At 39.7% G+C, this 25,795-nt stretch overlaps 2 protein-coding genes across 3 annotated transcripts in view; one reads left to right on the top strand and one right to left on the bottom strand.

Moving 5' to 3' along the window:
* LOC146976627 (BICD family-like cargo adapter 1) overlaps positions 1 to 25,795 on the top strand; it is a 165,413-nt gene that overhangs the window by 121,001 nt on the left and 18,617 nt on the right. Inside the window, exons 2-3 of one of the 2 annotated variants that reach the window (XM_085796557.1) lie at positions 18,874 to 19,140; positions 21,273 to 21,488. In XM_085796557.1, the coding sequence (XP_085652683.1) occupies positions 18,895 to 19,140; positions 21,273 to 21,488 (462 nt within the window). In that variant the 5' untranslated portion in view covers positions 18,874 to 18,894. Of the gene's footprint in view, positions 1 to 18,765; positions 19,141 to 21,272; positions 21,489 to 25,795 lie in introns of those variants that run through there. The other variant, XM_085796556.1, reaches the window with a different exon arrangement.
* On the bottom strand, positions 697 to 5,945 carry LOC146976628 (tRNA-splicing ligase complex subunit FAM98B). Its single transcript, XM_085796542.1, has 8 exons — positions 5,790 to 5,945; positions 5,221 to 5,327; positions 4,299 to 4,424; positions 2,864 to 3,126; positions 2,684 to 2,764; positions 2,474 to 2,590; positions 1,490 to 1,636; positions 697 to 1,395 (listed from the first exon to the last, which is right to left on the bottom strand). The coding sequence occupies exons 1-8, from the start codon at positions 5,831 to 5,833 to the stop codon at positions 1,231 to 1,233; spliced, it is 1,050 nt and encodes a 349-aa protein (XP_085652668.1). The 5' UTR covers positions 5,834 to 5,945; the 3' UTR covers positions 697 to 1,230.

Genomic DNA, 25,795 nt, shown 5'->3' with positions numbered 1-25,795 from the left:
TACATCTGCCACTGTTGCCACTTTCATGTTTTACTTATTATTACTTTATTTATTACTATCAATACTGTGAATAATCATGCTGCTATGAGCACTTTGCACTTTGTCCACTACACAGTTACTGTACTGATGTGTCCACCACACACACAGTGTATGACAATCAACATCTTGCTGCTATAAGCACTTTGCACTTTGCCTACTATTTCTTTTTTGGTGTTCTGTGTTCCTCCACTCTGAATGAGGAGATGTACGTCTGTGTTTTCAATGTTGTCCCCCTGTTGTCCATGTGGCTACTTGTGCGGCGGTGTGTGTGTGTGTGTGTGTTGCCTCTGTGTCGTCCAAGAGTTCACCTGTGTCGTTCTATGTCTTGGGTTTCTCCTGTATTTTACTGTGATCTGTATTTTTCTGCGATCTGTATTTTATTGTGATTTGTATTGTAAGTTTTATGTTGGGACTACAGATGGAAATTAGCCCTAGTGGCTAAATCTGGTACAACCATCTCTTCTCTGTTCTAAAATTGATTAATGGTATTGTACACTGTCCTGTAATAATAAACTAAACTAAACTAAACAATGTGACATATTGTTTTCCCATGTTTTCGTGACACTCATAGATTATATAAAAGAGGTGACACTACAGAAAAATCAAATGTGTTTCATAAAATCTTCCTACATAACTACATCTTCGTTGAAGGCAAATATATTTATGGAAATTACCATGACTTTAAATGAGCATCTACCCCAAAGTCTCTGGTTTATCACAAATAAATCAGAGTAATTTAACAAATTTGACAAACTATACTAAGCCCAAAAGCAAATCAGTATTACACTAGGCTTAGTCCCATATTTGAAAACATCAATTCCATTACATTAATATTACATTACTTACATGACAATACATTTCTTTGTTTCATGACTTTATTCAAACAAACAAACCTAAATTTATAAATGTCCAAAGCCAACATGTTTAAAAAAAATCTAGTAAAATTATTTTTCCGCTTTGTTCTTTTATAAACAAAAATATTACATCACACACCAGTGTGTTATAGCAATGTAAGTCTATTTTACATGTGCACAGCAAGGTATGTCTGTGTACTTAAAATTATACACACATTTATAATTAAAAAATTAAATTGTAGCACAGCCAGATTTCATTTTATACTAAGTACTTACATGAAACAAAATAAATCACTTCTTTCTCATATTAATCGGTAAAGCCAAAGAGAAAGACATGTTATGCCTTTTTCCCTTTCTTCTTATCGGAAAATCTACGTCGTTGATGGTGTCCACCGCCTCTTCCTGATCGGTTTCCTTTTGACCTGCGATCTTCCCATGCTGGCATAGGTGGCTCGATTTCCCCCGGCCGTCCTCCTCGGTCAGGCACGCTGCCCATCCGTGTCTATAGACCAGAGAGATGTTAGAAACCATCTGCATTCTGAGCTGCAGAGGATCTCAGTCAGCCATAGTGTATAACTTCTCACAGCTGTAGCTACCTTGTACACGGACGTGCTTGTTCCAGCCTTGATTGGCTCAATGAAGGACTGATCCTCTCTGGCGGAGAGAAGATGAGACAGGGACACGCGGGAGGACCAGACGAGGGATGAAAGAGGAGGCACTGAGGCCAGCGCTTCACGGCGCTCCTGCAAACACACAAATATTTGGAGGTTCGAGCGTTTATTTGTTGCAACAAGACAGAAAGCTTTGAAGTCGCCTTATATGTCGCTGTATGAAACTGTGACTGGCATTTTTCACTGTTATTTTATGTTTTAGAAGCAAAATGATCAATAGTTGTAGCAACTGTTAGCTGATTAGATTAAAGGGATAGTTCAACATTTAGTAAATTGCTCTTGCCTCGAAAAGGTAAATGCAGAGACCGCTTGCCGAAAAACTGTCCCTGAAGGCAACGCACATCAGCGGTTTTGCATGAATTTCCCTCTAAAACAACTCTGTGTGGTAACGTTGTGTTATTATCTCATAGCGTGGTGAATGTGCAGCTCACAACTTGTCCACCAGAGCGTTGTGGAGTTGTTGGATTGTGTATTTGATGAGTTTGAGGAGGGAAACCAAGAAATCCCATAATGAGCCTCCGTAGCGTAGCTCTGAGCAGCTCATGGCTCTGCTCCGCCGTTCTAAAAACAGCTTGCACCGACAATTAAAGGTAGCAAACCTACTGCTATGACTATAGGGATTACGGCAATGGGCCAATTTGCCAAAATGTTGAACTATCCCTTTAACCACTGGGTAATGTTTTGTATGAAGACTTTTATTTATTTATTTGATAGTTAGTCAATTATTTTTACATTACCTTTGGACTTTATTTAAAAAAAAAATTCTGAATCATTATAATTGAATAAGTTCTCCGGTATTGTTTTCACAGTTTTTTTAATAAAAAAATAAAAAAATAACAGAAAAAAAAAATATTGCCAACATACTTCAATCTTCTCTAACTCTTTAGAGTGACTGTTTAACACACCTACCTTTTGTTTTTCTCCCCATGCAAACGACTCGAGTGTGACCTGAAAGCGTTTGATCATCATCTGCCACCGGCACTGATAGTCGTCTGACAGAAGCTGATTGATCTTTTTAGCCTGTGTCTGAGAAACAGAGAGGAACAAAAAGGTTGAAATGCCGAAGGTAAAGACTTCCACCTGATGTTTCATCAACTGGTAACAGTCCTGGTAACGTACCCACTGCTCTGAGCTGAGGCTGGTTTTAAGAAGGGGGTCCATCATGTCTCCACATGGAAGACGGGCAAGCCGCGACTCCACCTGAGTTAGAATAACAACACAGAGCGATAAGTGACTCTGAAGTGTGTAATCACGGCTCACACGCGGCGGCTCAGTCTCTCTCTGTGTCGTCAGCCTGACCTCACTCAACACGTCCGTGAGTTGGGAGGACGTGTCCAGGTCGAGGGCGCGCAGCAGTAAAACCCACTCTGCCTGCATCTCTGCCTTCCTTCTGTCTTTGTCAGAAACATCATCATCATCATCGTCGACGTCGTCCTCATGTTCCTGACAAATCTGATCCGTCACTCGCTGCTCTTTTTCCCTCTGATCCCCGGGCGTCTCCTCTGGATGGGATTCCTTCTGCTGGATCATGTGAGCTGCTTGTAACTCAGATACGAGGAAATCTGAAGGATTGTTTTAGGGGGGAGAAAGTTGTTTCAAAAACCGTTAAAGCCCCCATTCACAAATCACATGCAGTAAATGTGTCAATCCATGAGCACTACAATCATCTCTAGACACATGACCATTAGATCAGGGTTTCTCAACTAGTTTCACTCTGGGCTCCACATCTTCCCATGGTCATTAAGTCGCAACCAAGGGGGCAGTTGTCGGTCTGAGAAGTGAAGTTCACTTCTGTGTTCAAAAAACTGCAATCCCCTCTTCTTCCTCTGGGGGCTGGTGTCAGAAAGCAGCATTCTCCATAGACCCCCATGTTAAAATCACAGACTTTACATCCTCAATAAACGTGTTAAAAGCCTGGTGTCAGAACGTTTTTTGGTCTCAATCGATAGTTTCTACCCCCGCACACACTCTGAGGGGGGTGATTTTTTTTTTACTGTTTTACTGTTATTAGGTTAAAACTCTGGCCAATTAGGGCGCGGAAACGTTGAGTGACAGGTCCGAGCAGCTCCGTGGACAGCTGCTTCGAGGCCAGTGGGCGGGTTCTCAGCCAATCCAACATGGCGCTGTTCAGGCCGCCATGTTGGAGTCACAAAAACGACTCCCCAAAACCAATGGGTGACGTCACGGGTGCTACGTCCATTCTTTTTACAGTCTATGGTCGCAACCCACTTTTATAGAATTCAAACCAAAAATTTTTTTTTAAAGCCTTTAAAAACTCATTTTGCTCTTTATTGAGCAAAGTGCATTTCAGAGCACATGAATGAAACTGAGGACCATGACAACTACGGAAGTGAATAAAAAAATATCAAACTGCACAAAATGGAGACCAACAAAACCATATATTTGACTTCTAATGCATCTCTGCATTCATATTTTCACTGCATTCAGGCCACATTAATAAGAAACTGATATCTTTGCATTCAGAGCAAATAATAAGAAACTGAGGAGGAGCATTACAACTGCATGTGTTCACGTGACCCGTGCCTTTCAATATAAGTTATTTTTCAAAATAAAAGACATGTCCAACATCAGATGTGCATTAAATATGATTTACTTTTTTGACCAGCTGTCCACGACCCATCCAGAACGGGTCCGCGACCCACTTTTGGGTCCCGACCCACCAGTTGAGAACCACTGTGTTAGATGCTTATTATTTAAATTCATGATTTCTCACCAGTGACGCTGTTGAGGACGGATGGCTCCAGCACCTCTGTGCTCAGCACGGTGGGTGGACAGGACAACTCTGACAGCAAATGTCTCAGCTCTCCCACCAGCACCACCTCACCTCTCTCACCTGAGTCTAAAAAACAAGGGCAAAAAAAGTTATTTAAATTGTACAATTCAGAGTTAAAATTATTAGTTCCCTTACAAATCAATAAATCTACAGAACTAAGACCAGCAGCTATTCTGGCGCTCAATCGCTAAACACTTTCTGCAGATTTTTTTGTATTCTGTGTCATATGATGTTACAGTGAAAACTGTGATGAACATTTTTCAGAAATTACTGATATTCTTTAGGCAAAATAATTTTAACCTTTATTTTCCTTTTTGTTTGTTTTGTTGATTTGTATCTATATATTTTTATATTCTATGCATTCATTGTGTTTGTAGATTTAGAGGCCACATCATTTCATTGAACCTAGTATAATGTCAATTATAAGTTAGTCAAGTAGATTCTGATGGAGAATATAGCCAGTAAAGTACTTGCTGGTTTTCTTCCCTGTTAGTAAACTGAATGCATTTCATTCTGGATAGTGAACTGCACTGTCATTTTGAACACGGTGCTGTTAGGCTATTTCATAATATTTCCATGAATGTATGGGACCAAATGAGTAGCCTAATAATCAGTTTATCATGGACATAATGATATCAGATGATGAACACACAAGAGGAAATAATTTATTTCCTCTTGTGTGTTCATCATCTGATATCATTGTCCATAAATGTTATTATTTCAGTAACAAATGTAGGCCCAGAGAATAACGAATAAACTGTAACAAAACACAACTTGATCTTAAATCCCCACAACTGTAGGACTGAATTACACAGTAGCTACTACTCATGTGTGTGTGAGAGGTTTGTATTTGCTCCACCACCTCGCAGCTCCGGACAGACGGTCGTCAGCTGCGCACACAGCCAGGTGAGCAGCGGGCAGGGCAGCTCGTCACAGCTGCACCGGGCGAGGCAGCACCTGCCCGGGTACCTGTACAGGAAGTAGGAGCGCCGACAGGTGAGTTATACAGACCATAATAAAGTTTGGTTTTTTTGAAGTAGTAAAACTTTATTTATAGCACCCATTGTAGTACGCGTAGGAGATCTTCACAGAATAGATAAAAACATTTCATCAACACAAACATCATACATCAATAAAACACATTTGGAACCTATGCACAAGGCATAGGGCCATGCAAAAACGTAGTAGCAATCACTTGGTATTGCAAAGCCACAGGAGGTTAATGCAGACAGTTGACATACCTCCTAACATTCATTTTTTTGTGCTTTATTACAAGCATAACATAATTATCTAGGCACATAACATAGCATATTGACATGATGCATTATACAGAGAGATAGAGGTGGACAAAGCAGACAGGGGGAGACCAGACCATAATAAAGTTAGTCAGGTGAGGCTCGGAGATGATGACGCAGGTAAAACGTAACTTACCCTAAAGCTTTAATGGCTGAAACTGTCAGCGCGCTCCTCTCCATGGTCACCGTGACTGGAAACACACCATGTAGCTACACCTATTACAGTCACTCAGCTCCACCTGAACATACACAGTTCAGCCGTGTTTACAAGTTGGGCTCGTGCGCTGCTTCCTCTTTCTACTCTGTTTAATGGCGCAGTGCGGAGCGCCGCCTTCAGGCCGGAGTCTGCACTGCAGCATGTGGTATGAATAAGAGGGAAATATAAAGCATTAGAAAGGAATAATACATTTTGTCTTTAAAAAAAAATCTACCAAAATGTGTACAAATTCACACAATACACTATACCAGGGGTTCTCAACTAGTAGTCCAGTCATTTTATGAGAAAAGGTTAAACAAATTGCAACAGAAGCAAACTCAACTGATTTTGTATCCTCAACATGTCCTGAGTGAGGGAAAAAAAGCCCCGAAGAATCCCATTAGGGGAAAGTTTAGAAAAACACCCAAACATATCCCATTTATACGCATATAAAAAAAAATTTTCACGTGTATAGGGTAAAATTTTTAACCTTTAGATATCTCCATGAAAATTACTGAGTTGATTACTTACATTAGGACAAACAAAAAATGTATTACAAGTTTTTTGAAATTCTTTGTTAACATGAGCAAATTTGCATAAATGTGTATAAATTTGCATAAATTCCACTGTTTTGACGGCACATGTATATATGAAGTTGCTGTGGTGGTACCGGCATGAAAATTGGAATGAGTTGACTCCATCGGTCAACCGACAAGTTGACCACTTTAAATTTCAAGATGACTGCAATTTTTCAAGACAGCCACATCCTTAGTAGAGCAGGTATGACATGAGCCAACAGTGCATAATCCAATTACGTATGGCTAATTTGCATACATACAGCACCTGATCTAAACATTGAGTAGAGCAGGTGAAAATGTCTTGTTCAATCTTGTTAACATATAATATGTTAACAAGATTGAACAAGACATTTTTTAACTGTAATATGATATTACAGTTAAAAAAGGAATGGAACCAATTTAGGCCCATGAGCATTAATAGAGACGAAGCAGGTCAGACCTGCTCTACTAAGGATGTGGCTGTCTTGAAAAATTGCAGACATCTTGAAATTTAAAGTGGTCAACTTGTCGGTTGACCGATGGAGTCAACTCATTCCAATTTTCATGCCGGTACCACCACAGCAACTTCATATATACATGTACCGTCAAAACGGTGGAATTTATGCAAATTTATACACATTTATGCAAATTTGCTCATGTTAACAAAGAATTTCAAAAAACTTGTAATACATTTTTTGTTTGTCTTAATGTAAGTAATCAACTCAGTCATTTTCATGGAGATATCTAAAGGTTAAAAATTTTACCCTATACACGTGAAAAATTTTTTTTATATGCATATAAATGGGATATGTTTGGGTGTTTTTTGAAACTTTCCCCTAATGGGATTCTTCGGGGCTTTTTTTCCCTCACTCAGGACATGTTGAGGATACAAAATCAGTTGAGTTTGCTTCTGTTGCAATTTGTTTAACGTTGACCCCTTTTTTGGCCTAAAATTACTGGACTATAGTCTCACTCTGGGCTCCACATTTTCCCACTTTTATAGAATTCAAACCAAGATTTTTTTTTAAAGCCTTTAAAAACTCATTTAGCTCTTTATTGAGCAAAGTGCATTTCAGAGCACATGAATGAAACTGAGGAGTTACCATGACAACTGCATGTACGGAAGTGAATAAAAAAATATCAAACTGCAAAAAATGGAGACCAACAAAATGATATATTTGACTTCTAATGCATCTCTGCATTCAGAGCATGTTCACAACAGAGAATAAATATCAAATTGCACGAAATAAAGACCCACAAAACAAAACAAGATTCACTGCATTCAGGCCACATTAATAAGAAACTTATATCTTTGCATTCAGAGCAAATGGAGCAAATAATAAGAAAGTGAGGAGGAGCATTACAACTGCATGTGTTCACGTGTCTCGTGCCTTTCAATATAAGTTATTTTTCAAAATAAAAGACATGTCCAACATCAGATGTGCATTAAATATTATTTACTTTTTTGACCAACTGTCCACGACCCATCCAGAACGGGTCTAGACCCACTTTTGGGTCCCGACCCACCAGTTGAGAACCACTGCACTAGACTATAGTGTTTAAAAGAAAAAGAAAGTGAAACTTATAGCTTACAACTACACTGTAAAATGAGAATATACCCTACAACACACTGTAAGATAAAGTGATCCATATATTTCAGATTTATAATGTAGAATTTGATGGTTTTTATTAAGTGGATTTAAATAGAAGTTTTGCTTCAAAAGTAGGAAACTGTCTGGAGGCTACTTGTTATCTGTTAGGTCCCTCCCCAAACTCCTGAACAGTGACCAGCACTTGAACGTGTAATCCTTCTGACCTCATGCACTCCACCTTCAGAGATAAGAAAAATGTCCTTGATTACAACATTTTCATTTTACAATCTTTCTGTAGCCTACGTCTTGTTTTGTTTTTTTCTTCCTGTGTAAGCACCTTTTGTTAATTGTCTCGTTTTGCACTGCCTAAGAGTTAAATGTATCAACATAATGCAGATAAATGAGATTTTTTATCTAACTTGTGTATTTGTATGTGGAAGGGCTGACAATAAAGTTCTTTTGAGTCTTCTTAAAGCCACTTGATGATGTTTTATGACTTTCTCTCTGCTTTAACATTTCCCATGTTTGATTAAAAACATATTATAGGCTAATGTCACTTTAATAATGTGTTTTTCACCCTCTCTTGAGACACAGTAGCCAATCCTGTTAATGTGCTTCACTTTATTCAACCACTAGATGCCACTAGAAGCTCGTCTTGGCTTTCAAAGGTCTAAATAAACACATTTCTTCTAGTCCTGCACTTGAGAACAACTTAAGATATTTTCCTTAACTACTTTCATTCTACTTTTGTTGATACCCCCTTTTCCACTATTTTATATGGAAACATATGTTCACTGTGTTATATTTATTTGTGAGTTGTAATCCCTTGGTATTCTGGAGATTTCACCCACAAATCACATGAATAACTCACAAGACATGATCACTGCACTGTATAAAATTATTAAAATTTGCTCAATCTCAGTCATAGTATATAGCCTAGATAAAACTGTAACTATTCAGTTATGCATCATGTACGCATATTTGGATTGTATACCTAGAATTAAACCACTGTTTACTTTTGATACAGTTATCCAGCAATGCAAAAATATTGATATATGTAATTAAGATTTGCAATCAGACACAAACTTGAATCCCCAAAGTTTGAATCCCCAAACTGGCCTCTTTCGGTCGATCTTATCTATCTTCACAGCTGAGAAGTCAGTGTTGCTGAGCCTCAACTCTCTACAGAAAACCATAATATATAGCATCATTCACCGTGTCCTGACTCTGCTGAACTGAACCTCATCTTTATTATAATCAGTCCTTCTAACGCTCATGTGGCCTCATCTGACACACTCAGCACCCTGCACACCATCACAGGTCTTGCTGATGCAGACGGACGGTGCAGCTGATGTTTGCTTCAACTAGCCTAGTGGTACAGTTTGAGCACATCCAGCGTGTTATGCAGAGTAATATTGTTGTCAGGGAGCACTGGCATCCTTTTGATTTAGTAAAACATCAACCAGGCTTTTATGATTGTCCGCTGTGCTCGGGTAGCTTTAGGGCAATTTCCGCACACCTGCTGCTGCAGCTCTTATACAGCAGAAAACCTGGGAACATCACTCTGGGAAGACAAAGTGGGATAATCAAAAATGAGAGGCTGTTTTTTGATGGGAACACCTGGTGAAAGCAGATGATATTTTCATATTCAACCTTTATTGAACGGAATCTCATTTTCATCAGAGATCTGAATTTACATAAAAACGTAATAAAACTATTTATTATAGCTACATGATGTAAAATACACAGTTTTAAAGAAAGATCTAAATGATAATAAGAACAATATATGCCATGGTTATAAAAACACAGTCAGCAGGCTCACCAGTTAAAGGGATAGTTCAACATTTTGGCAAATTGGCCCATTGCCATAGCCCCTATAGTCATAGCAGTAGGTTTGTTACCTTTAATTGTCGGTGCAAGATATTTTTCAAACGGTGGAGCAGAGCCGTGAGCTGCTCAGAGATATGCTAATGGGATTTCTTGGTTTCCCTCATCAAACTCATCAAATACACAATCCAACAACTTCAAAACGCTCTGGTGGACAAGTTGTGACCTGCACATTCACCACGCTATGAGATAATAACACAACGTTACCACACAGAGTTGTTTTAGAGGGAAATTAATGCAAAACTGCTGATACGTTCCTGTCAGAGGCAGTTTTTCGGCAAGCAGTCTCTGCATTTGCCTCGAAAACAACTCTGTCTCATAACAATCTGTTATTATCTCACAGCGTGGTGACAATTAAAGGTAACGAACCTACTGCTATGACTATAGGGTCTATGGCAATGGGCCAATTTGCCAAAATGTTGAACTATCCCTTTAAGGAAATTTTGAAATTTGTTTTTAAGAAGCAGATAGCTTAGGAAACTGGCAGTTTTTTTTAAAGCTTACTTGTCACTGTTATGTGTTTGGGATGTTTAATCCAAATGCAGTATCATGAGACCATCTGACCTGACCAAGAGAGATGCAATAAAGACTTTTCCCAGTAGGATCTTTTGTGAGGCTACAGGGCAGCCTAATGCCTAATAAGACTATATCCCTTCCACTGTTTGACCACATGTAGACCTCACTGCAGGTGGTCGGCTGTGTGAGACACCTCGTCACGCTTACGCCACAAGCCCCTAAATCAGCCGCCTATGAACTTCCCAGGAACAATAAGGACAATGGCGGCGAGGCGTAGCTACTGAGCCTCCATATACAGGTTTGCTTGGTCCGTGCTGCCATATGTACAGAAGCTGTGGCCTCCACAATAACAAAAGCCTCGCCATGCGTCAGGATGCTGCGTCTTTTATTCCCCTGACACTGCCCCCCTGCTCCATGAAACCTTCTGGGGGCTGACCTTTGACCTCTGGCAAGCCGCCAGACAAAGCAACCAGACCCCACCCCCCCACTTTGGCAGCCATGATAATGCACGGAAGACTTGTTGAGCACTTGTTGGATGAGGTAACACAGGGACTGTCATAACTGTAAAATCTTTATAGCTTCCACACCCATTTTACACTGTAGATATGACACATATTTAGACCACATTATAGAGACATGATCTCATTCTGACATCAAAAGGGCCAATTCAACTAAGATTACATAATAAATCAACCAAGATTCAGTGCTGTAAGGCAGTAAAGCACGACATTTAGTACTTCAAAATATACATGTAGCTTTAATACGTACATCATATTCAGTATATAGTGTGACTGTGAGCAGGCTGAATCTTATATAAATGTGTCAATTGTAAGGGACATCTTATCATTAGGACAAATACGGAGATAACGCTCCAGGTGGAGACAGGTAATAAAGCGGAGAGAGAGAGGGTGATTCTCTGCCTCAGTGAAGGTTTCACATTTTGGCTTATTGTGACAAAGTGTTTGCATGAATCAGAACAAAAAGCAGCCAAATTTAGCTCCAAATTTTGTTTGGGCAGCTGGAGACAACTGGCCTGACTCGGTTCAAATTCTCCAAGTCTCTCATCTTTTTTTTTAAGACATTGTGAGAATGATAGGCTAATAAGTTATGGAACAAGTCATGTGTGTAGAGTGTAAGTTGTGATTAAGTGCAACATCTGAAGGGAAAATTTTGAGACAAACTCGCAGATGATGCACTCGCCCACTCTAGCCTGAACATTTCGCGCAAAAAACACCCATTATAATCTCAGAATTTCTCCAAAAATGATCATGGTCATGAAACAGTAATTGATCAAAAACAATAAACATCTAATTGAAATATAGAAAACCACATTTATAGACTAGACCTGTGTCTACAGTAGCTACATTTTAAAGTTTAAATGGAGTCCATATGTGAAAGGCGAAGTGGTGGACATTTGAAAAAGTCCAATTTGTCAAGAGGAGTAATAGTGCACCGATCCTGAACAAGACAACGAACCACAAATTGTAAGGTGAAGAGTCTTGGAAGAGACCAGCTCATGGCGGTGGAGCAGGTCTGTCCCTGGTGTTATAGGTCACATACTAGACACACCTCGTATAGTCCGGTATAGATTCTTCAGTCACGTCATCTGATCCTGTCAGTCAAATGCAAATAATGGACATGACACAGTAGATGCAGGTCATGAGACATGTTTCAATGTTAAACTTATAATTATAAAATGTGAATCAGTAACATTTCAGACAAGAGTGCTGTGCCACCCTTCATGCTGCAGCAGTAGCTACACGCTGTACATGACACTTTTCTGCTGGTGGGACATAATGACAATGAGCAACGATGACAAGGCCATAGGAGCCACTACCAGCAGAAAAACTCAAAAACTCAAGTATCTTACCAAGAATATTTGTCTTATTTCTGGTCAAAATGTAATTTCTAGTCAAAACAAATATCATTACACTTACAATAAGACATATCATATTAAAAGTAGCTTGCTTTTAGACACTTTTTACTTCTTTCAAGCATATTTTCACTTGGAATAAGTAGAAAAAATCTGATAATGGAACAAGTTTTTCTTCCTTATTACAAGCACAAAAATATGCTTTCACTGGCAGATTTTTCTACTTATTTCAAGTGAAAATTAGTTTGAAACAAGTGAAAATGATCTAAAAACAAGTAAATTTTTAGGTGATGAGATATTTTAAGTGGAAAGAGATTCGTTTTGACTAGAAATGAGACATTTGGACAAGAAATAAGACAAAAATTCTTGGGAAGATGTTGAGTTTTTACAGTGCATGGTCGTCTCTGTACATGTGAACACATGCATGTGTGTGTGTGTTTGTCTTGGACAGAGACTTGATATAAATGTAAGGCAAGGCAATTAAGGCAAGGCAATTTTATTTGTATAGCCCGTTTTTACAAACAGTTTGTCTCAAAGGGCTTTACATGGCATCATAACATCCTCTGTCCTTAGACCCTCACATCCACTGAGGAAAAACTCAATGGAAAACCCTTTTAACAGGGAAAAATCTGAGAAACCTCAGGGTGAGCAACAGAGGAGGGATCCTTCACCCAGGACGGACGGACGGGTCAGAGATGTTGTTACAGACAAGAAAACAGTTTATAGTTTGTGACACAGAATGTGGGAAACATGGAAATGTTAAAGGGATAGTTCACCCAAAATTCAAATTTCACTCATTATCTACTCCCCCTCATGTCGACTAAGAGCTGTGAGAATTTTCAGAGTCCTCCATTCCTTCTCTGAGTTACGGGGGGGGGTCTGTGCAGCAGTATTTGTCCATGTAATGGTTGTGAATGGATACCAACTTTCTTCGTCCAAAAAGACACACCAAAAAACATCCAAATACCTCCATACTGCTCGTATGCAATGTCCCTCTTGTATTGAAGCCCCGACATGAGAAATTGTTCCGAAAAAAATTAAATAAGTCTATATTTCAAGCTTGTTTGTAGCGGAAGCTCCCAGTGTCTCGGTCCACTGCTCTGTTCACCCCATTGTTCCTCTACCGGTGGAACAATGGGGTGGGGTGGGGTGTATGTGAACATGTGGAAAATGTTCACATTATTGACAAAAAACTATGCTTCACTTTGGACCCCTCTAGCTAGTAGTTAGCAGCAAGTACCTGTACATCATTACATCAAAATTACCCACAATTATATAAAATAGACTGGGGGGGGGATTTGAACCGGGGTCGCCTGCAGTGAGGACTATTAGTCTGAACACATGGGGCAGGTGCTCTACCAACTGAGCTAAACACCGCCACAACTTTATAATTATTATTATCGACCCATTTGATTTGAAAGGAGGCTGATTGAGCTTTATACCGCTGACTAGCAGGAAATGTCTTGTGGTTTCTTAACCGACCATTTACAGCTGAGAACATCAGGTAGCCAATTGTTCCCTCTCAAGTGCAGTGAAAAAGTATTTGCCCCTTCCGGATTTCTTACTTTCTTGCAGATTTGTCACACTTGAATTTTCATTTTATCGGATAAAGGATCTCAACAACCCCCTGTGGCACTATTTATTTATTTATTTATGTAGCACTAACTAACAAAGTTACATAGATTTTACAACAAAAACTGAAAAGTGGCCAAAATAATTCAAATTATCTGTGTGAACTCCAACAGGTTTGTCTTCAGCTGTGGGAAATAATGAAGTGCTCAATGATTTACAGTTCTAAATAAAGTTTACTGTAAATAAAGAGAAAAAGGAGGAGAGGAGGACACACACACACACACACACACACACACACACACACACACACACACACACACACACACACACACACACACACACACACAAAACAAACATTTCCACTCCCTCTCTTCTGCATTTGGCCTCATGTTCAGTACCAGTCAGCGCCTGCAGCAGAGTGGTGGAACGTTATCACACAACAACAACAACCAATGTTGTGTTTCTTTACCTTTGACTTCTCTGTATAGGATCCAATTTGACCAATGATGTAAAAAACCATGATGGCAGAGGGCTACACACTGATGTCTGCTCAATGTTTTGTCAAAATGTTTGCAGCAGAAATGCAAAATGCTGTGTAGTGTTTTGCAGGTGATGGACTAGTGAGAAAAGAGTTCATGGTTTTTACTGTAACTGTGGTCATCATTACTGTAAATGCACTCGAAAATGAGATGGCACATCTCAAGGGGCTATCCTGTAAAATAAAGTCATAAACTCGTGTTAAAGGGTTGGTTCAACATTTTGGCAAATTGGCCCATTGCCATAACCCCTATAGTCGTAGCAGTAGGTTCGTTACCTTTACAGTTTTTCTCGATTGTTTACACACATTTTCTGAAAGCATGCCTCATACTCTCAGAACTCTACACACAAATCCAAAAACACACACACAATGGGCAAAACCCCTCACTGCTCCTGCAAAATGAAACTTTACATTCAAAACAATGTTATTTATTCTCAAAATGCTATTTTAGTCTCAAATGACACACACAAACCATCTAGACATTTATAACAACCAGTTGAACACTGATGTGCTCAGTGTAAAACACTATGATGAATGGAAAACACTTCTACTCCATTCCTCATAATGACTTAGGTTTTTGTTTTTTACTGTAACTACAGACAGTACATAAATGTGTTGTAAAATTTTAGAATATTGTTTTGATACTCAGAACACTCAAATACACGGTAACAAATGAAATGCGTGAAGACGCGACCGAGGTGGTCGTGTGACTATGCAGCCATGCTGATCTGACAACAAAAGAAAAAAAAAAGAGTTGCTCGGGGTCAGCTGGTTTACGACCGAACAATTTTGAAAGACTGAACACATAATTTTGACAAGATGAGACTACTATAACATGTAGCTCACCTAGTAGAGCAGCACTCTTTGTAGTCAAAGACTTTGTTCTAGTCTAGGTTCGAATCCCTCTATCAACATGCAATTTTGGTGATCAATGCATTTTCTTTTCTCATCATCATTATGATCACTGCTATATACTGTATGTGTGTGTGTGTGTGTTTGTGTTACTGTATGTGTGGCCTCTCTGTTTGGTTTCTCTCTTTTTGGTGTCAGTCCATCACTGCCTGTTTCCCTTTTTTGCTAAAGCTCTGATTGCTAATTGTAAAACTTTGTGACAGGTGTTTACCCATGTGATGAGTCAGTGTGCATAGTAGGGAAACTAACTTTAGAATTTTGAATAACAGTGTGTTACTCATGAAAACAAGAGATTTTCTTCATGAAAATTGTGCCAAATGCAGATAATTGTGTGTAGTGTTTTGAAAAAAGTGTGTTAAAGAACTGCAAATTGAGTGTAAAGCAGGAATTGTGCTTGTAGTTTAGCAAATTTGGTCAAGGGAGTTGGTGCATGAGTTAGATGTTGAGGCCATTGTGTCTCAAGTACCAAAAATTGTGTGTAAACAATCGAGAAAAACTGTAATTGTCGATGCAAGCTGTTTTTAGAACGGCGGAGCAGAGCCGTGAGCTGCTCAGAGCTACACTACGGAGGAGGCTATGGGATTTCTTGGTTTCCCTCATCAAACTCATCAAATACACAATCCAACAACTCCACAACGCTCTGGTGGACAAGTTGTGAGCTGCACATTCACCACGTTATGAGATAATAACACAACGTTACCAGACAGAGTTGTTTTAGAGGGAAATTCATTCAAAACCGCTGATGAGCGTTGCCTTCAGGGACAGTTTTTCATCAACAGACTCTGTATTTCCCTCTAAAACAACTCTGTCTGGTAACGTTCTGTTATTATCTCATAACGTGGTGAATGTGCAGGTCACAACTTGTCCACCAGAGCGTTGTGGAGTTGTTGGATTGTGTATTTGATGAGTTTGATGAGGGAAACCAAGAAATCCCATAATGAGCCTCCGTAGTGTAGCTCTGAGCAGCTCGCGGCTCTGCTCCGCCGTTCTAAAAACAGCTTGCACCGACAAATAAAGGTAACAAACCTACTGCTATGACTATAGGGATTATGGCAATGGGCCAATTTGTTGATGTTGAATGTTGAATTATCCCTTTAAAGCAATGAAAAGTGATTACAGTAACAGTTTGTTCCACAAGGACTTCTTTGCTGACTGTGAAGAGTTTTGACCAAGTGATTTCACTTCTAACCAGCGCTTGTTAGCAATTTAAAAAAATAATAATTATAGGTCACATAGCGCCACCACACCTACACTTAGGCACAATAGGACAGCAGCCTATAGATATCTTCACTTCACCCACATCATTTGATCGTGTCAGTCAAATGCAGATAATGGGCATGATGCCTGTCATGAGGCATATTTCAGTGTTAAACTTATAATTATAAAATGATAATCAGCAACATTGCCAACACTGATGCCACCCCTCTTTCTGCACACTATAGGCCAAGCCGACATGTCATTTTGCTGGCGGGGCTTCAGTGTTACATAATAACAACATCACTGTTCAAAGCAAAAATACAAAACGTTGCCAAACTGCCGACATTTTGCTAACGGGTGATGTAATGTTACGTGTGTTGAAGTATCTGTGCCAGCCTGCTCTCCGAGGTTGCAATGGTGATTTTACCTGCTTAGTTTTTACTGAGGTAGATTCAGTTGAAATGTACAGTAGGCTCCCTTTCAAACTCAAACTTACAACTTTACTGTTATCAGTCACATACTGTAACATTTCCTGTGTGAGTGTGCGTGTAGTTGTGTTTCACTGAGTCTTCATATAAATGTATGGGGAAAAAGGGGTCTGCAAACCTTTCAAGCTCCTTCAATTTAAGACAAATCTCTACCTAAACCCATAGATAGGTGTTTCTTGATGTGGAGTTTATTGCTCTGTCTGTCTCTGGCTTTTTTTCTATGCCTGTGTTTCTGTGTTTCTGTCTGTGTAGTCATTAAATTAACTGCCGACTGGACAAAATACATGTTTCTAATGAAAACTGCGGTAATGTGTTTAAATCCTGGAGCTGAGATGAGCTGTGAGCACTAATAAGAATGGCAAATCAAATCAAAGCAAATTTGTGATTTAATTTGGAATAGAGACTAAATGGATTTAATAGTGTCGTGATAGGAGACCACATTTTCATTGTCTTGATCTTGTCTCAGATTCAACAATTTTTTTATTCAGCCCTGGTCTAGCTGTTTTTTTTCTCAATACTAGTCAAGGCCACAGCTGCAGTGACATCTATTTCTTTAACCGGCGCAAACATCTCTCTCTGTCACTCGCACACTTTGGTTTCTGTGATGCAATTCAATAACTTTAAGATAATTAAAATAAATTGCTGTACAAAATATATATGCTTGTGTAACCAGTGTCAAAAGTGGGAGGAGCCTGCAGCTTCCCTGCTGTGTTCCATCCTGTTTCAATAATAGTCTATGGTATAGAATCTATAAGATACTCACAGTTATAATAAAGGATAAGTATTATTATATAATAATCAGTGGTGGACAGTAACAGAGTAAATTTACTTGATTACTGTACTTAAGTACATATCCAGAGGATTTGTACTTTACTTGAGTATTAGATTTCTTTGGTAGCCTACTTATTACTCTTACTTGAATACATTTCCAAGACAAATATTTTTACTTTTACTTAAGTTAGTAATTTCTAGGAAGGCTGAAAAGTACTCGTTACTTTCAGGTCTGCTCTTTATTCTTTTTTTCTAAAATCCTATTGGACACAAGCTGTGTTTGTCAAAGAAGGAAACCCTAACCCCTAAAAGCAGCACATCACTGCAGCTGCTTTCAAAGAGTTCATTCTCAGAAACAAGAGTTAAAAGCTCCTTAAATTCATTTAGAAAAAAATATAGTAATTCATTGATGTGAAAAATAAGAAATGTACTCTTACTTAAAGTAAATTTAAAAGCATATACTTTTGGATACTTAAGTACCTTTAAAAGCAAGTACTTTTTTACTCTTAGCCTACTCCAGTAACATGTCGACTGAGCTACTTTTACTTGTAACGGAGTAAATTTTGACCAGTAGTATTTGTAGCCTACTCTTACTCAAGTACTGGGGTCGAGTGTCCATCTCTGATAATATAATAGCCTATAGGCCTATAATTAGCTAATAGCTATTATCACTACTGGTAGCCTACTGAATACTGTAGTGGTTTTGACAACAACACTGTGTTATTTTTCTCTATGAGTTGAAGTCATGGATCTATTATAAGACTATTATAAGACTATATATAGGCTATAATAAAGCCTAATACATGGTGTAAGTCCTGAGTCTGGGCAGGTGTCATGGAGGTTGTTGTCAGGTGGGAGGTGGGTGGTAACTGTTGCTCAGGTGACCGAAACCAACGCCCCCTGGGGACAAACAGTCATCTGCTGGTGACAGAGGCGGTGGTGGTTTATACTCTCTCCTTACACACTGAGTGACACACACACAGCAATAGCAGCAGCACGAGTAGCCAAGTTGTAGTCAGGTGTTATGGATGAACTCCTGATTCACACACTTTTTGTATTTACAACATAAACACACTTACACACACTTACACACACACCAGAACAACATTAGGTCTAGTGAGTGAGTCTGAACCCGCTGCGTCATGGACCGGCTGCATGAATGGAGCTTCAAGTCCGCGAACATGGACGTGGAGGAGGATTTCTGCTTCGACTACGGAGCGGAGGAAATAACAGATTATCAAGACCCCAGTGAACTCCTGGCTGCTCTGAAACAAAAGGAGGAAGAGGTTCTGCTGGCAGCCCAGCTGGGAAACGCGCTGCTGCTGGAAAACCGTCAGCTCAAAGAGAGGAGCGACAAACTCCACGAGCAGTACGCAGACAGGCTGGAGGTAAGAGCGCTCCCACTGCACACACGAACTACTATTATTAACTATACAGCGAGGTTTATATGACGCCTCTGAGGTAAATATGTGGTGTTAAAGAAAAGTTTAGACGGTGTAGTTTCTGTTGAGGCATCATGTATAACTTTGAGAACAATGCACGGAATAAACGACTGACAGAAATCCGGTGAAGAGCCTATACTCCACCTATAGCTTGGATTTCCTCAAAAAATATGTCCCACAAATGGTTAGGCTATATATATTTATATAGATTATAAGGTTATTTGACTGAGGTATGTGATAAATAATGAGAAAAACACACACAAGTGGCACTTTCTTTGTGGTTGTGTGCCTGAAACTGTAACTGAAACTGTAAATCAGTGTAGGCTACTTCATTGTTACATCATTATCATTATTAAAGCTGCCAGACACTATAGTGAAAACCAGTTTGATTGTTGCATGACTAATAGCCTATAAACTTTACTGTATGTCTGATCAGTCTGTGCTCTCACCCTCTGTTTTTGCTCCCTGGAAAACCAGAGGGTGAGAGCAAAAAAAAAGAGAAAAGAAAGAAGCTGAGCTCTGACCAGTATCTATCTGTGCCACCACTCCCTGTTACAGCGCCAGCTCCTAATGAGCCATGAGCCATTAACTTCTGCTGCTGAACTACAGCAATTCTCCACTTATATAAGAAGTGGTTTTGATTAAGTAAGACAACAGAACAGAACAGAACAATCCAGCTCAACAGCACGTGAAATAAAGTTGTGTTGTGTTGTGTCTGTCCTTGTTGTGAAGCTGATGTGGCTCCACAGCATCACACACCTGAGTGGTCAGGACAGACTTCACTTCTCCTGATGAATGCTGATGTCTCCTTTCAGACGCTCGGTCCTAAATCTTATCAGGTGTGACTTAAATCACTGCGAGGACAAACAGACAGAAGTCTGAGGACAACGTGTCCTGGAGATAAATGATCTCTAAGGATGATCTGAAGTGGATTCTCATTATCAATGCATCTCCTGGTTATAATATTGAATACTGATTAATCACTCGCAAATATGTAAATGAGCTTTACTGTTTTGTTAATGGTGTGAAACCCAAAAGGCTTTTATTTGTGTGTACTATCAAAAGACAATTGATCAGAGTAGTTGTAGATGAAGTAGATCACTGTTGATTGGATGATAACTAATGATCACTTCTGGATATTTGATGTCTGTCTCTATTGTTTGTTGTAAATTCTTCATGCAGCTCAATCCAGATTCCAGCTGTTGCTACGTAGTTTCCTGTCATCACATTTCCCATGAATGAGGCTCATTGTTGGTTGCTTCTTCCAAAACAATATGTGTGTTGTTGTCACATCCGACCGGCGGCCACTGTGTGTCGTTACAAACCAACACGGTACAAAGATCATGAATGGAAAAAAAACCATTTGAAGAGTTCATTTGCAAAAGCAGATACCTTGAGATAAGCTGAGTGACTTTGAGATGTAACAAAACAGACATATCTCAAAAAAATAAAGTTTTATTGAAAACAACACTATGCAAAGAATAATTACAAAGCCTCAGCTCACTTATGTAAAAGTCACCTACTATAATGACTGTCAGGGAATTCGTCTTGGAACTCAGAATAAGGTGTAGGAGGATGATACACTACAGCAAGTGAGAGTGGTTTTTCTGCTTTCCAGTCTGGGTGAGAGAGGCTGACAGTAAGGCTCTCAAATGTATTATATGAACTATTGATAATCAGATTTGACTGATAAATAGCAGCCACTCCTCCTCCTCGGCCAGTGTTACGAGCCACATGACAGTTAATGTAACTATAGGAGGCGTAGATTCATTTAAACTAACATATTCATCTTGCTGCAACCAGTGAGGGATCCCTCCTCTGTTGCTCACCCTGAGGTTTCTCTGATTTTTCCCTGTTAAAAGGGTTTCCATGGAGTTTTTCCTCAGTGGATGTGAGGGTCTAAGGACAGAGGATGTTGTTGTGATGGGATGTAAAGCCCTTTGAGACAAACTGTTTGTAAAAAACGGGCTATACAAATAAAATTGCCTTGCCTTTATCTGCTTTTGCAAATGAACTCTTCATTTGTAGCTTGACATGAGTGGCTTTTGTTGATCTTCTCTCCCCTCTCTTGTGTTTAGGAGCTGGAGCAGGGCAGGCATGAGCTGCAGCAGAAGCTGGAGGGCTGCCAGTGCGTGTGGGAGAGCCAGGTGGTAGACCTGGAGAGGGATGCCAGGGAGCTGAGCGCCCAGGTGGAGCGGCTCACCCGGGCGCTCGCCGAGGCCGAGAGGGACAAGAGCCGAGCCCAGCTGGAGCACGGCGAGCACACGCAGCGCCTCAGAGAGGAGCTCAACACGGTGAGTGGCATTAAGTCAATCAAATAAAATAAACTTTATTTGTCCCGGAAGGGAAATTTGTCTTGGGCAGGTGGCCAGTAGTCGAGTTGTAAAAAAAAAAAAATTCAGGGCGGATGGTCAATTCGTTATCAAAACAAAACACTGAAAATAAGACTTATTAATCCCCTCAAATCAAATCAAGCCAAGTTTATTTTCATTTTTTTATTTGTGCCCTCAGATTTTATTATTTCTTTTATTCAACATGCGTAGGCCTACTCTCTAAAGATGAAATAATTAGGGCTGTCAATCTATTAAAATATTTAATCGCGATTAATCTCATGAATGTCATAGTTAACTCGCGATTAATCGCAAATTAATCTATTATAGCCTAAATGTCCCTTGAATTATCATTTTAATACTCTTATCAACATGGAAAAGTGGATAGGCTTGATTTGTGCAAATGTTTTTTTAATGAAAACAATGGTGTTATATTTCAAACTATAAGTTATATGTCCAACATTTAATGTAAAAAGGGGAGGGATGGAGAGGGGGGGATGATTTGGATCGTTTTTATTTTAGGGGGGATGCCATCCCCCCTCATCCCCCCTCAACTCGACTACTGCAGGTGGCGTCGTATCAGCTGCTTTGTACTTGTAATACATACAGTACATACAGTACATACACAATACATACACTACAGTAGCAACACTGGCACACATATCCAAGAAAGAAAAGAGAAAAAAGAGAAAGTGCGATAAGAGAGTGCAATAAATAGTTTAAAATACTCCTAATACAAGTTCAAATAAAAACATATTTGAAAAACTAAAAGAGAACAAGGGATGTTGATTAAAGCCAGCAGGTGAACAACAGGCAAACCGGATGTACAGTAGTAGATATGATTGACTGATTAATGGGTTGGATGGACAGGAGCTGTTGTGGGCAGCGAATTTGATCTTAGTCCGTCTGCGTCGCATGAAAATGAGGGTGAATTATTGAGCTGGGTGCAAAGAAAAGCTCCTAGTAACCGAGCCTCTGGGAAACAAACACCTGCTGCACTGCACCTCCTGACTCCAGCCAGATAAGAAAGGGCTGTCATCCAATCCACACGCTGAAACTCAGTGTTCTTCACTAACCACTCAGGTATCAGTCTGACTCAGTCTAATCTCTTCTAGAGCAAGGCCAAACTCTCAGACTGTTTATAGCTTTAGAGCAAGGCCACGACAAAAACGCTGCATAGTAGACACAAGTTTTTCATCGGAGCAGGAGAGAGTGAGGTGGAAGTTGTTGTTTAGTCGTTAGGAGTCGTCGTGCCTGAGGCAAATGATCTGTGCCAGTGTGGGGCAGGATGGAAACGATATGTAAACAAGAGGGGGAGTGAGGGTGAAGGCTCTGACGTGATTTCAGATGTAGGACAGAGGGAGGGAATTAAGGAGCTTCTGAAAGATGCTGCTTTCACTTTGCTCAGTTCCAGTACATGTTTGTGTTAGTTTGGTGGAAAAGTACTGATGAAGAGAGAACTGAAGTAGGAGTATAAAACTACTAGTTGTGACCTTTTGAATAAAAACTACTACTAGCTACTACTCCTGTATATTATCCACTTTTAACTTTAATATTTGGTATGTCCACCTTTTGCAGCAATTACAGCAGCACATTTCTCTGGCATAGTGTCAATATATTCCCTGAGACTAATGTTTTCTCATCATACCTTCTGCTATTCAAGCCAAAGATTTTCCTTTGGATGAAGAATAGATCTGTTCAGTTTATTTTCCAACTCGCCCCAAATTTACTCGATGGGGTTGAGGTTCAGACTTTGTAAATCATTTGTCTTATTCTGTGAAAGAACATGATTGTGTGACATTGGCAGTGAAAAAGGCCTAGCTTGTTTTTTGTAAGGAAAGATGACCTAAATCTTCTAATGATTGATCTGTTCTATGGTTTATAGAGCATAATGATGATTAAAGCGATAGTTCAACATTTTTGGCAAATAGGCCCAATGCCATAATCCCTATAGTTTTAGGAGTAGGTTCGTTACCTTTAATTGTCGGTTCAAGCTATTTTTAGAACGGCGGAGCAGAGCCGTGAGCTGCTCAGAGCTACGCTACGGAGGCTAATGGAATTTCTTGGTTTCCCTCATCAAAACTCATCAAATACACAATCCAACAACTGGTTATGAGACAGAGTTGTTTTCGATGCAAAATGCAAAACCACTGATGTGCGTTACCGTCGGGGGCAGTTTTTCATCAAGCAGTCTCTGCATTTACCCCCGTTATTATCTCACAGTATTTGATGAGTTTGATGAGGGAAACCAAGAAATCCCATTAGCCTCCACGGCTCTGCTCCGCCGTTCTAAAAACACCTTGCACCGACAATTAAAGGTAACGAACCTACTGCTATGACTATAGGGATTATGGCAATGGGCCAATTTGCAAAAATGTTGAACTATCCCTTTAATGGCCTGGTGACTGGTCAACAGAAACAAAGTGTTCAAATAATTTTGGCCACCGCTGTACAGTAAGTGATAAGTGGCAGTGACATAGTGTTATATATCTGTACTCCCAGGTCCAGCTTATTTATTAACATGAGCTTTCAACTTAGTTACTTGTGTGACGTAATGAACAAGAACAGTGGGATAATCAGCGCTCATGTGGTGAGGTCAAATACTTGATGATCCTTAACGTTTGATCCAAAGGCAACAACGTGTGCCAAGAGGAAAATCCAACTGGGGGGGCATCTTTTACAGCCTCATATCAGCCAACATGCAGGAGCTGATAATAACCTTGAGTATTTTTCCAGCCTGAGAAAGTGGATAGAGATTAGTGTGAGTTTTACTGTGTTTTATTGTTTGAGTCGTGACTTGTGAGTGACGCGTTACTGCAGTGCGTACTCCACCGATCGCTTTGAGGAGCAGTTCCTTGTGTCGTGATCATCAAACCTGAGCCGGTTAAAGTTAAAAATGAATCCACTCAGCACACACCTCCCACAAGCCAAGGTCCACAAAATAAAAGCACAGTGAATGTCTTTCTTTCTTCCTCCGTGGCCAGACTGAAGGCGTTTTTACTGAAGGAAACCGACTCCCTTGAAGTCCAGGAAGAAGTTTATTTAGATAGACGGTGCTATCTCTGTTTGGGGCCGTTCAAGGAGAGAGAAAAAAAACCCCCGTCTGTCCAGCATTGGACATGGACAGCTCTCGTCTCTCTGTGTGGTTTTAAAAGTCAGAGACCACAGAGAGGGAGTGTGTTGAAGAAAACAAAAGCGCTCCATGTCTGATGAGTCCTTACCTGGTGTGGTGAGTTGTGTTGTGTTGTATTTCTGTGAAGGCTGGAGCACAACGTTTTGTTTTGTTCTGTGAGTCCTCCTCGTGTTTCAGTGTGGCTGCAACTTATCAAGGGATCTGCTGGTTCTGTTCTGAACAAATCAACCGATTGTTTGATCTCAGGAATGAGTGAAATAAGTGAAAACTTTGTAACAGGTTCACAGAGTCTTTAGGTGCCCAAACAACCAACAGTCCAAAAGTCCTTAACAGTTGGCTACTTAAGACCTTTAGTTTACTATTATACAAGTCAAAGAAAATTGGCTAATATTCACGTTTAGGACCAGAGGACAGTGTTGGCCCTTTGTACCTAACTCAAATGATTAGCTGATTCATATTTGTCTTGCTGTAGACTGATTAATTCATGTTTTCTGCTGTCGGCCCGAGTGGAGTTTTTGCATATTGTGAATCTACGCATATCTAGCAGGTTTCAAAGAGCTTGAAACACTAGATCCGTATTGTGAGAGTGTAACCGTAGCCTGACAGGAATCTGGAGGAGGAGTGCAGTGCACGGTATCTCAGGACCGAAACCCGAGAGCGGTGTTAAACCGGCAGCAGCAAAGCAAAGCTCTGATGTGAGGGCAAAGATTTGCTGCCACTCTCAGGCCTGGTGCTTTTTTATTTACTTATTTAAAGGTTTGATAATCAGGGACAATCCACATAAATAAAACATTTTAACAAATGTAAACATGCCAGAATTAGCCAAAAGGCTGTTTTTACATCTGCTGTCCCCAGACTGATGTTAGGTAGTCATCCTAAAAGAGAATAACATGATTTACTTATAGACAATACAAATAATACATTCAGGATACTTCTTAACATGTTTTTGTGTTCATGTTTTGTGTCATTTTTAGCTGCCTATCTATCTATCTATCTATCTATCTATCTATCTATCTATCTATCTATCTATCTATCTATCTATCTATCTATCTATCTATCTATCTATCTATCTATCTATCTATCTATCTATCTATCTATCTATCTATCTATCTATCTATCTATCTATCTATCTATCTAT

Source organism: Trachurus japonicus, chromosome 13, assembly GCF_045865225.1.
Source record: "Trachurus japonicus isolate A0001 chromosome 13, Traja_1.0".
Classification (NCBI taxonomy): domain Eukaryota; kingdom Metazoa; phylum Chordata; class Actinopteri; order Carangiformes; family Carangidae; genus Trachurus; species Trachurus japonicus.
The sequence above is the reverse complement of the archived record's forward strand: the minus strand, read 5'-3'. Positions and strand labels throughout refer to the sequence as shown.

Coding starts and splice junctions, on each gene's coding strand:
- LOC146976628 (XM_085796542.1), bottom strand. CDS start 5,833: ATGGAGAGGAGCGCGCTGACAGTTTCAGCCATTAAAGCTTTAGG. Junction 3,127..4,298: donor CGTCCTCAACAGCGTCACTG/GTGAGAAATCAT, acceptor ACAATCCTTCAG/ATTTCCTCGTATCTGAGTTA. Junction 2,591..2,683: donor GCCTCAGCTCAGAGCAGTGG/GTACGTTACCAG, acceptor TCTGTTTCTCAG/ACACAGGCTAAAAAGATCAA.